The sequence below is a fragment of the Thalia democratica genome, chromosome 4 (genome assembly GCF_965202585.1).
Source record: "Thalia democratica chromosome 4, ktThaDemo2.hap1.1, whole genome shotgun sequence".
Lineage (NCBI taxonomy): Eukaryota > Metazoa > Chordata > Thaliacea > Salpida > Salpidae > Thalia > Thalia democratica.
In genome coordinates this window covers 30,076,028-30,087,398 of record NC_139168.1, presented here as the reverse complement: position 1 = coordinate 30,087,398, position 11,371 = coordinate 30,076,028, and the positions used below count along the sequence as shown (strand labels likewise).

At 26.6% G+C, this 11,371-nt stretch overlaps 1 protein-coding gene across 1 annotated transcript; it reads left to right on the top strand.

The window, feature by feature from the left end:
• The first annotated feature begins 568 nt into the window (after window positions 1-568).
• Window positions 569-10,377, top strand: LOC145833230 (uncharacterized). The gene is made up of 9 exons (XM_082940422.1): window positions 569-580; window positions 2,670-2,816; window positions 3,408-3,590; window positions 4,234-4,471; window positions 8,470-8,562; window positions 8,727-8,868; window positions 9,589-9,695; window positions 9,951-10,078; window positions 10,180-10,377. The coding sequence occupies exons 1-9, from the start codon at window positions 569-571 to the stop codon at window positions 10,183-10,185; spliced, it is 1,056 nt and encodes a 351-aa protein (XP_082796548.1). The 3' UTR covers window positions 10,186-10,377.
• The last annotated feature ends 994 nt before the right edge of the window (window positions 10,378-11,371 follow it).

The following is an 11,371-nucleotide window of genomic DNA, read 5'->3' as shown; positions in this document are numbered from 1 at the left end:
TTCTTCCCTATTCAATTAAAGAAAATTCTTTCAATTACTGCCCTATTGTTACAAAATTAATATTTAATTTTCAATGTTTTTAGTTTAAAGTATTTATACAATTCACTGAATTTTTGTTTTACAATTTTTATCAACTTAATTTATAATTTCTTTAGTTAAACAAACGCAAGTCACTATAAATTTGAATAAAAAAACATTTTGAATAAATATTTTTAAATATTAGTTTGATAAATGTTAAGTATAAATAAATCAAAAATAGTTTTAATATGTTTATAGATGCTATATAGAAAAATAAAACACAAAAAAATTTTAAATGGCAGTGAAAAAAAATAAAGGAAAAATATCCAAAAGAAAGACAAAAGTTTTTGAAAATGCTGATGTTGATCAAAAGAGATTTTTGAAGCTTTATGCAAGACTTTGTGAAGAAAATAAAAGTATGATGTGTTCAGTGCTTGTTAAGTCAATGAAAACTGCTATTGAAAGCAAGTTGTATGTAAAAAAGGTTTTTAATTAACAAGTATGAATTGTTAAATTATATTTGTAAGTGTTTAAACTGAACTACATTAAAATGTGTTTTCAGGTTTTTTTTATTGTAGACTTAAACTTTTTTAACTCGTGATTAAAATTAAAGTGTTTTTAGTTATTACATACATTTATAGTTAAAAATTTGTTTTAACTATAAGTTTTTATATAAAGTATTCGAATGGGATTTCAAATTTTCATAGCTATTACAAGCACAAGATTGTTTAAATTTTCAATAGTTATGTCACAATTAAAATAAGCTACGTTAAAATGCATCTCAACTTTAAGCTCACTTTATTAACTACAATTTTGCTTAAGCAATGTTTGCTTTGAAAATTAACTAGAAGAAAAAAGAAAGCTACATACAGCTTTTCTTATTATTATTGTTATTATATTGATTTTAAAACTTAACTAAAATTAAACTTTACCTTAAATTCAATCTTAATATTAGAAATTTAATTTGTTTAGTTTTTTAAGTAAAAAATTTAGGTAAAAATTTGTTTATATTTTAATTTAATTGTTTAAATGCTATTTTCCATGACTGTTACATATCTTTTTAGATTTATTTAAGCACTGACGAGGTCTTTGACCAAAACTTGGTTTGTAAAAAAAAATTCTTGAAAGAATAAAATCATAAACATTTTTACTAATAGTCAATGAATAAAAATATAAATGAATTATAATGCTCAAAACTTATAAAAATAAGACAGCAAATTATTTATTCAATCTTTTAAATAATTTTCTTTGAAAACAGAAGAACTGTCCTTACAGTAAAAGATTGTGTTTGAATAAAAATAATTAAAATCTTGTTGAATAAATGAACGTTTGATTATTTTTAAGTAACTGACAAAAAATCAAACACCAATATTTAATTCGAAACAAAAGACATAGTATTTGTTTTTATTGTTTTTCATAGAAAGTGTTGTCCGTAAAATAATATAAGTTAAATAAAAATATTAAAATACATACACAAAATAAATTCTATAACTAAAAAAATATTTGCAACGAATACTTTAAAGCAATTTTAACTTTATAACATGTCTATTTAACTATTTAATATTTAAATTATTCAAATTTTATAACCAAACATAACTTATAACTTTCAAAATGTTTCAAATTATTAATACTCTATCATAAAACTTTTTCAAGGTTTTAAAAAAAAAATTAAATTTAAGAGCGTTTTTCAACAGTAATTTTTTTTTTAAACTCCAGTTGATATATTACAAGTGATTTACTCAATTTTCAAAGAAGTTGACACTTTTTTTCTGTATCCGTTTGTACAAAAAACTTATTACAAATTTGCTTTATTTAAAATAAAAAATGAAATTTTAAAATTCTGTAAAAAGCATTTTATAGTTTTTTTCATGATTTGTTTTAAAAGCCAGTGTTGATTTAAAAAAAAAATGCTTGAATTTTTCTGTAATGATCTTAAGTATCCTAATAAAAATTTTATATACTTTCAAGTTTTCTTTTAAAATCTCTAGATTATGAATGTTTTGTAAAAGATGCATAAAATTATTGAAATTAGATAGATAGTCATTTTAAGCTGAATTTTAGAGTTGAAATAAGTAAGATTTAATACTTTTGTAGAGTTATAAAAATCTTTTATCTCTTTATACAAGTTAAACTTCACAATATTTATGGCTCGGAGAATGAGCTTCTTAAACAATATTTTCGACCTCTCACTTTTTTCAACACATTTTATTTGTGTTTTATACATTTAGAAAAACAAGGTTTGTGTAAATTTGCTGCAATCCATAAAAGTTAAGGCAGCTATTTTTTTAGGTAAAAAATGCATTTTTACAAATACATAATTATAGTTCAAGATATATGTTAACTATGAAAAAATAAAGTGTGTTGAAAATACACCTACTTGTTGTAACAATTTAGCATTTGCTTTTTATAAAAATTATTAGAAAATTACTAAATACAAATGAAACAGAAGTTTAATGATTACATAATTTTTTATCATAATATATCTAAAACTAAAATAAATATATTTAGTAAGTTCTTTTTTATGATTTTTTAGACAAGATATACGACATTGAATACTCTTGTTTAAGCTGATCTTAAATTCTAACCTGAAAATTTAAGACCAACCGTTTTTTTCTTAACTAATACCAACTCACCATATTATTTAAAAACAGTTTATAATCAGTCCAGAAGAGAATGATGATCAAAGTGAGCCTTCCTTGGAAGTTGTGATTAAATGCATCCGTGAGTCTTTTTATCCATTCATAAAAGAACTTTGTGTCTGGGATTTAGAACTCGATCACGCAGTTTTGACAAATCTGGTCTGTTTTTAACCCTTATTGAAATAAGCGCTAAAGTATTAAAACAGTAATGACTTCAAAAAAACAACAGTAATTTATAAACTGTATAACTTTCTCAAACAAAGTAAGATTTGTTATTAGTACAATGCATACTTGCTAATCTGGCCGGTTTCGTTCGAGAAGTAGGTTTAATTAGTTTAACTAGAATCAATGTTTTAACTTTAAAACTTAAAATCCTCTAATGAAAACAATGTGCTTATTATGAAAACGATTTAATTTGTTTTCACTAAATGACTATTAACTATAACAAAGTTTTATTTTGTTTGTTTTTGTCTGTTTTGATTGTTTGTTTCTTTGAAAAAAATTAATTAAACTAACAAAAAATTTAGTGTGCGTTTTTTTATATGTACTGCATAATATATAAGAGGAAGATTATCCATACGTTATTACAATCCAGACATAACATCAAAAAAATCTTGCTAAACATGGCCGGAATAACGAGAATGCACTGTATATTACATATACGTTTTATACAGACTAATGTATTATGCTGTTATGTCTCATCATACACTCTAAAAGTGTTTTACCTTGAAAAAATGTATCAACTTTCAGGCCTTGCTGTTGGAAAGGAGGTCGTACAAGATAAGCATGATGGACTGCGACATTCCCTCTCACTCGCTCGAAAGGTTTTCGAGGTGTTTCAAAGGCAGCGCGCTCACCCACTTGAACCTGGATTACAACGAGTTCGGAGATGAGGGGTGCAGGCTGCTGTGCGTGGGATGCAAAAACAACTATGTGAGTTAATGGGGTTTATAAGCTACTAATATAACATGGGACTGTGTAACAAAATGATTCGAATTATATGTTTGGAAAAATAACTTATTTTTATTATTCTTATTATTAAGTTACATACTATTTTGAAAAGAAATGCAAGATTAACTTTAGCTTTCATTTACTTGTTTATTAAAAATAAAAAACATTTTAAAGCTTCAATAATATACATTTCAAATCATTTCTAACATTTGAGCTCATTAAAGACTACCTAATTCAAACTAGCTAAATTTATGAAATACTATAACTGAAGTTAGTGACTATAACTTTATTTAATGAATAAGTTAACACATATGCGACTGTAAATTTATTTTAGTTGTTTCACTTTATACTTTAAGGACAAACAACAAATTTGTTTCATTTCTCATAGTAAATTACTTCAGTATTGTTAGTATAGTACAAATTTATATAAATATCTTATACCACACAGTTTGAAAAACTGTTTTAAAATTATAATAGTTTTTATGATATAAAAATCAATAACATTAAATTTATAAACTTAGTTCTTTACGCATAAGGTTAATTACTTATACTTCTTTTTTTTGTAGATTACTACACAGATAAGCAAAAAACTTTTACTATTTGCAGTAAATTATTTCACCAACAGACGATTGTGAGCTTGAGCTTGTGCTACTGCAACCTGACCCACGTCAGCGGCCGGTACCTGTCCGAAGTCCTCGGCGCCAACCTGCTGTGCCAGCTGTACCTGGACGGCAACAAGCTGGAGTGCCGGGGGGCGGTTCTCCTTGTCAGCGCCATCGCCACGCGCGCGGAGGAGGATTTTGAGAGGAGGAGGGAGGAAAACCGGCTGAAGGATATGATGAGGGTGGAGGGAGCTTTGAACGGTTGATTTTTTTACATGTTCTTATATATGTTAAGGCGGTAGAAGGTCTTGTATTTTCTTACAAGTTTGCTTTATTCCATTTTTTTTTGAACGGTTTGAAACAGTTTTTTCGTTAAGTAAGGCTGCCATAATATTGTTTGCTTTTTTCATGTCAGCCTTATTTAGTATATATTGTCTCAGCTACTATGTGTACGTTTTATAGATGCACAAAATTTGAAAATACTTTAGGGATCAAAGATAGTTTTTTCAATAGGTGTTCCTTCTTAAAAAATTTAAAGTATTTATTTCTTCATAAAACTTTTAATAATTCTTTTTCTAATTTTATTATTTACCATGTAATAATTTCTTTAAATATTACATTCACCAATTTCTGTTAATTAGAAAATGTCTACAAATTTCAAAAGTTACGATTTTATTTTGTAAGTTTTTGTACCTTGGGGTCTTTCTTCTTTTTTCATGTTAGCCTTATTTTATATATTTCTACCCCAGCTACCAGGCGCTTTTTACAGCTTGTTAAGAATCAAAGTAAGTTTGAGATGTTAGCGATCAAAGTTGGTTCAGTTGGTTCCTTATAGAAGGTTAAAGCTAAATAGTTAATATAAAAATTATAACTGTTCAAAAATATAGGTTAAATCGTTTGTTAACAAAAGATCCTAGTAAAGTAACTTCACTGGAATATAAATAAAAACAAATTATACAGTAATCTTCCTTTATTGTACCAACATATGTTTCTGTGTGTTAACTAATCAACACACTTCAACTGGGTTCTGTAAAAAAATAATTACTGTAATGAGAGAATAGAAGCATAGAATAAAGTAGGTGTATAGTTGTTTATTTTATTTTAATGAAAACATGGATACACCACAGTGGGCTGAAAACGAGGATCAAGCGGCCATTGACATAAAACTGTCATAAAAAGCAGTATTTTACAATTTAAAGTTACACTTAGTGTTACAGTATGACTAATGTTTGTTTTTATTTAAAAAATAATTAAAATTTTAATTTCTAATAAAACTTTAAAGAAAGAAACTTAAAAGAAATTAAAATAATAATTGGCTACCTCAAGAGAGTCACATTTACTCCCATTTTAGTTTAAATATGAATGAATTTTCAATATCAAGCCGGGTGAAACTATACTCTAAATACAGTTTATTTTTAATTTAAGGCTGTTCTGTGTATATCAAAGTTCGTATTATTAATAACGTTATATTTGTACTAGTTTATCAAAAGAAAAAAAAACCGTAAACATTTTGAACAATAAAAACTTTTATTCGTTGCAAAACAGTGCAAAAAGCAAAATAATTTAGTCTGTGATTAAAAAAAGTACTTTAAATTTACTAGAAATTGTAAGTCAAACAGTAAGTTCTTAAAACTTCTTTGAAATTAAATTTCTAAAATAAATAAAACACTCTATTATGTAGCACAAAGCATATGTAACAACGTTTCCCATTCTGAACTACATGATGAAATTTTTTCATCTAGCTGCAAACAACTTCGCGCAGTATGTCCAACTTCTTTACAATAAGTGCAATTCAGTCTGTCTAAAGTGTTGTTAACATCGTAGTCACTCTTGTCCCATAATCGATTTAAACAGTCTGTTAAATTTTCATACTGAGAAGTTTCCCTTGAAAATTTCATTCTGTACTGTCTTAGAAACTTGTTGTTAGCTTCCAATCCACTTTCGGTGTAATTTAGCAAACCTCTATCGTTGTTTTGGTCAATTAGTTCAGCACGATGTGCAAGAACAGTATGCGCAGTTGGTGTAATGCGAATCAATTTAACCGACATTACCAGCATCATAAAACTGAGTATTTCTCTACATTAATCTTTTTGTTAGAATTTATGAGGCATAAAATAATAAAAAAATACAAAATAATTTTGTCAATGTTTTCTTTTAAACTAACATCAGAAATATGCTTCGTCAGCAGAGTCCTATTATTGGTGTTTAGCAAAGTTTTGACTACGTTACCTGTTGTAGAAGTTCCACCATGGCCTGTGGGATCCGGTTTTTTAAGAGCAACATTAATTTCTTCTTCTACACATTTCTGAATTTTTCTTTTTGACTCAATTAAATTACTTACACCTTGACTTTTAGATATTCCTTTAAACTTCGATGATTCTGACCAATTAAAATGTCCAGCCACAGCATGATAACATATTTTATAGATCCATCCAAAAACTCTGAGGTAACTGTGAAGCGGATGTAAAGCAAAGTGCTCTTCATTTGTAATTGGTTCCTTAGTTACTCCCTGTCTAACCTTATAGTCATTTGGTTTTCAATTTTCAAGCCAGTGCCATTTCTCTTCACATATTTGTTTTGTTTGTTCAAGAAAACGATCAACAGGAAATCCTGCTTTAACATAATCTAAAGTATTACATTGTTCCTTGCTATAACTACAAAGGCAACAGAAGTCACCTCCTAGACCAGTGAGCAAACTGTTCTCATGATTCTTGGAGCTTAAATGATCTGTAAACAAAAGTAAGTGAATTTATACACATTAAGAACCTTCTAGGACATACAAAATGGTCTTTTTTGTCTTATTGAAAAACCAGGGATAGGATATTATATCAAATTTTTTAACAGAAATATCGCCTGTAAAAACGCAAAAAAATAGTTATATTCTACATGATAGATTTGTCTGTAAATTTGTATATAGAATCCTTGTCATTTTTACTAAATTATAAAAAAAAATTATGTTGGTTGTACGGTGGCGAATTGAGATAATTAACCATAAAGAATACCCTAAATTTCCAGAAATCATCAATGAATTTTCGACGAGAATAGAAGATTTTTTAAATGAGAAATAATATACTTTTACATTTAAATATTCAAAGAATTTTGACTTTTTTCTACTAACACTAAACCAAAGAAATGAAAAAATTTAAAAAAAAGTATTTGTATAAAAGCTTTTAAGGTGTTTTTTAACAGTAGATGTAGACCTTAATTTTGACAAAAAATTAAGCATTTTTCGAGGCTTTTTTAAACTTAAAAAAAGCAAACTTTGGCTACATTTAAGCTTACATAACTTTTAGTATACTTTAAGCAGAACAGAAATAAACCCAGTTTTTAAAAGACTAAACCCTGCTCTAAACAATTAAATAAAAATCTTGCTTTAACTGTTTAGTCGCAAAAATAGTCAATGGCCACTTGCCAGCCCACTGTATACACCTACTTTATTCTATGCTTCTATTCTCTCATTACAGTAATTATTTTTTTACAGAACCCAGTTGAAGTGTGTTGATTAGTTAACACACAGAAACATATGTTGGTACAATAAAGGAAGATTACTGTATAATTTGTTTTTTATAAAAATTATAAAAGTTTTATCTTTCTTCAATAGATTTTATCAATTTTCCTCAAAGTTTTTAAACCTTTCATTTACTAATTTATTTTAAAATACATTCACCAACCTTGTAATTTTGTTTTTTACTTTTTTTTTTAATTGTGATTTTTCTGAAGTTTTGGTCTTTAAAGCTTTTATGAAAATTTAAATTCTCTAGCTCAAAAACTATAAAATTAGATTGACGATTTATGATATTTTTTTTTATTTCTAACTTAGTTGACAATAAAAAAAGTTCAGTCTAAACTTTGTGTACAATCTGTTTACCAAATTGATTGCATTGCTAGGTTAAATGATGTTTATAATTTCTGTAAACAGTGATTTATCTTTTATAGTTATTATATTTCCCATGTGCTTAAAAAAGCACCTCCATGAATATTTGATCTACTATTTTAAAAGCTGTGTTAAGGTATCTTCAATCTTTTTATAAAGAATTTGTTTTGAAATAAGAGATTTCAACAAAAAAACTTGAAGTCCAATAACAATTTTTTCAAATATTTTGTTCAAGTATTGACTTTTTTCTGTGCTTATTTAATAGGACTTTACTATAAAATAACCACAAAGTATCACTATAAGTCCAATAAAATGATTATTTGAAGTTATGTTTAAAAGTTTAAGTACTTTTTAGAATTGTCAGTTATTGAAATTTTTTATTCAGTTACTGATCGTGAGTTGAACACGCAAATGGAAGTAAGCGAGACTGGAGTGTCAGAAAACGAAAGTTCTCCTAAGAAAAGAAAGAAAAAGAAAAGTTTTTTTTTTTTATTCAATTTTTTGTTCATATTTTCTAAAGTATTACGATCCGAAAACAGCTGATTTTAACAGTAAAAACTTATCTCAAGTTTAACCCAAACAACCAGTGTGGTTAAAACTGTCACATTTTTGATCTTATTGGGCTTATTCAACAAAACACAGAAAAGAAAAGGTCAAAGAAGAAGGTGGACGCCCCGAAAAGGGGTCCGTACGTGGACGTGTTGCACTTGAGGGACAACGGAATCGACGTCTACAACCCCGGTGGCCACCAAGCACTCGCTCCTGCAATCACTGCCATTCAAAGGTACCACTAACTCGTTATTTTCGCTCAAAAGTTTGAGCATCAATTGTTAGTCGGTTTCTATAATAAGTTGAGCCACAACTTCTATGAAATACACGCACACGGCTGTAAAAGCTTTTTTAATCTAAAAGTGTTGTTTTACATTGTAATTTTTAGCTTGCAAATAAGGGTCAGTGTTAAGTTTTGTAAAAAAACGTGTTTAACCTTTCCTACGATCTTAATTAAAACAACTGTGTTTTAAACAAAATATGTGTATCTTATTTGTTTGCTTTCTGAAATCCTAGTTAGTTTTATGATTTATTTCAGTACTGTTTATATTTAAATTAACGTTAATAAAACTTTAGGACACAATGTGTCACCAGTGATATACGACTTAATATATCAATTTAATGATAAGCTAAACACATTTGACATAAATGCAGCATAAGTATTTAAAGTTTATAAATATTTTTCTAAATAACTCGACTAGATCATCGATTGAATGACTCAACATGTTTGTAAGTATTTTGATGAAATAAAAACAATCTAAACAATAATATTATTTATAAACCTTGTTGGAAACATCTTGTGTTAGAAATGTCATTTTAACTTCTCCATGTATAGTTATTACAATTTTAAACTAGCCTTTTTTTTGTATAAAAATTTACTTAGATTTATTCAAAAACATGCGCTTAGTTAAAGCAAAAGAAAAATATATACTAAAAGTTTCACAACTTTTAACAGGTTAATAGCTTTCTCGCCACGACTCAAGGAGCTCGACATTTCAAACAACTCGATCGGTGAAGCTTTTTCAATGGACCTTTACACAGCCCTTGCACAGCGTAAAGAGAGTGAGTAATTAACATTGTTTTGTAAATTACTTTAAAAAATTGTTTAAACAGAATTATGTTGAAAAGTATTATTTATGAAAATTCTAAACTTTAGAATTAAATTTTACTAAAAAAAATTTGATTAACACATCATTAAGTATTTTTTTTTACCATTGACAAATTTTGGCGATATTTATCTTAGAAAAATTTATTTAAAAAAGATTATTTATAAAAAATCTAAATTTAAAAGTTGCTTTAAAGAGTTTCAATTGACAGACAAGCTTCCATCTATGAAGTTGAACGCTCCGGTAGATGTGAGCTCGGAAGTTTACAAGAAAATAAGAACTTTGGCTGGTGGCATTAAAAAGAGAAAAAGGAAGGGCAGAAAGAAAAAACGTAAAAAGGTTTTATTTTAGTTTTTTTTAAAGTTGTTGTAAAGTTGATGTTTTATCATTCGAATACAAATTTTTATAATAGCTTACGTTTATCTAGCATAATTTTTTAGAAATGATGATTAGATGTTATCAACTTTCGAACCAAAGCAAAATACAAAGATTTTGATGATATAATTAAAAGCATATTAGTTTATATTTATTACAAGTAAATATTTTGTTTACGTAGATACACTTAGTTAAATTTGTTCCACTAAACAACTAATCTTAAATATAAAAAATAGTTAAGCCTACAGATTTTTATTTTTACAAAGGAATAAGTATAACAAATGCATATACTCTAAAAGCACGTTTGAGCTACTGTTTGAATTTATATCTAAATACTTTTAGTTTGTTTTTAAATAATGCAAATTAGAAATGTTCTAAACTAAAATAGACACTATGTAATTTTGTTCGTTTTGACCTAACTTGTTTTGTAGATTACTTAAAGATTATTTTTTCATTTACAACCGTCAATCCAATTTATTTTGAAATTCACTGTTTAAACTGTACTTATGTGTGTTTAAAGTATTTTATAACAATCAAAATGTTATACCACTGTAAAACTATACCAATCATTACTGAACTGAAATATTTTTATGATCATGATTTTGAATTTTTAAAATCTTTATAAAAACGTTTTGTTGATTTTTTTAATGTTTTGATATATCATTTCCACAGTTTTATTTCATACAAATATTCAAAAAAAAAATTCTTGAACTTTAGTTAAGTTAAAATTTTAAATCATTTTTAAAATTTTACTTTTTTTAATTCATAACATTTCACATTTGATATTATTTTAAGTTTTCGATATTAAGTTTCTAGTTGCATTTCAACTAAATGTTGTTTTTGTGAAAGATTATATATTCAGATGAAACACTCGATTGGAGATACTTTTTATAGCTAAATGATCTATAAAAACTAACCTTTTAATTCGTACATAGTTAAGTGTTTACAAAGTTATAGGTCCTAGCTTATACAGTAAAATATCGTACAAACAAGATTAACAGTATTCTAGTATCTTTAAAAGTCCTTAAATTTTTGTAAACTCATCTTTTTTTTTCAGCTTCTTTTGCTGATCAGTATGCCATATAAATTTCTCGATTAACTTCTTAAAAATCTAAATTTTCATACAATTTATTTAATTTCTCAGTCTAACTATTAAAAACTTTGTCTTTAGTTCTGTTTATTTTTTTTTTAACTAACGATGTACTATCAATTGTGCATGTTTTAATGTTTTTGAGTTTCATGTTTGTAAAAGTATTA

Coding starts and splice junctions, on each gene's coding strand:
- LOC145833230 (XM_082940422.1), top strand. Junction 3,591..4,233: donor TGGGATGCAAAAACAACTAT/GTGAGTTAATGG, acceptor TTTCACCAACAG/ACGATTGTGAGCTTGAGCTT. Junction 8,563..8,726: donor GAAAAGAAAGAAAAAGAAAA/GTTTTTTTTTTT, acceptor AACAAAACACAG/AAAAGAAAAGGTCAAAGAAG.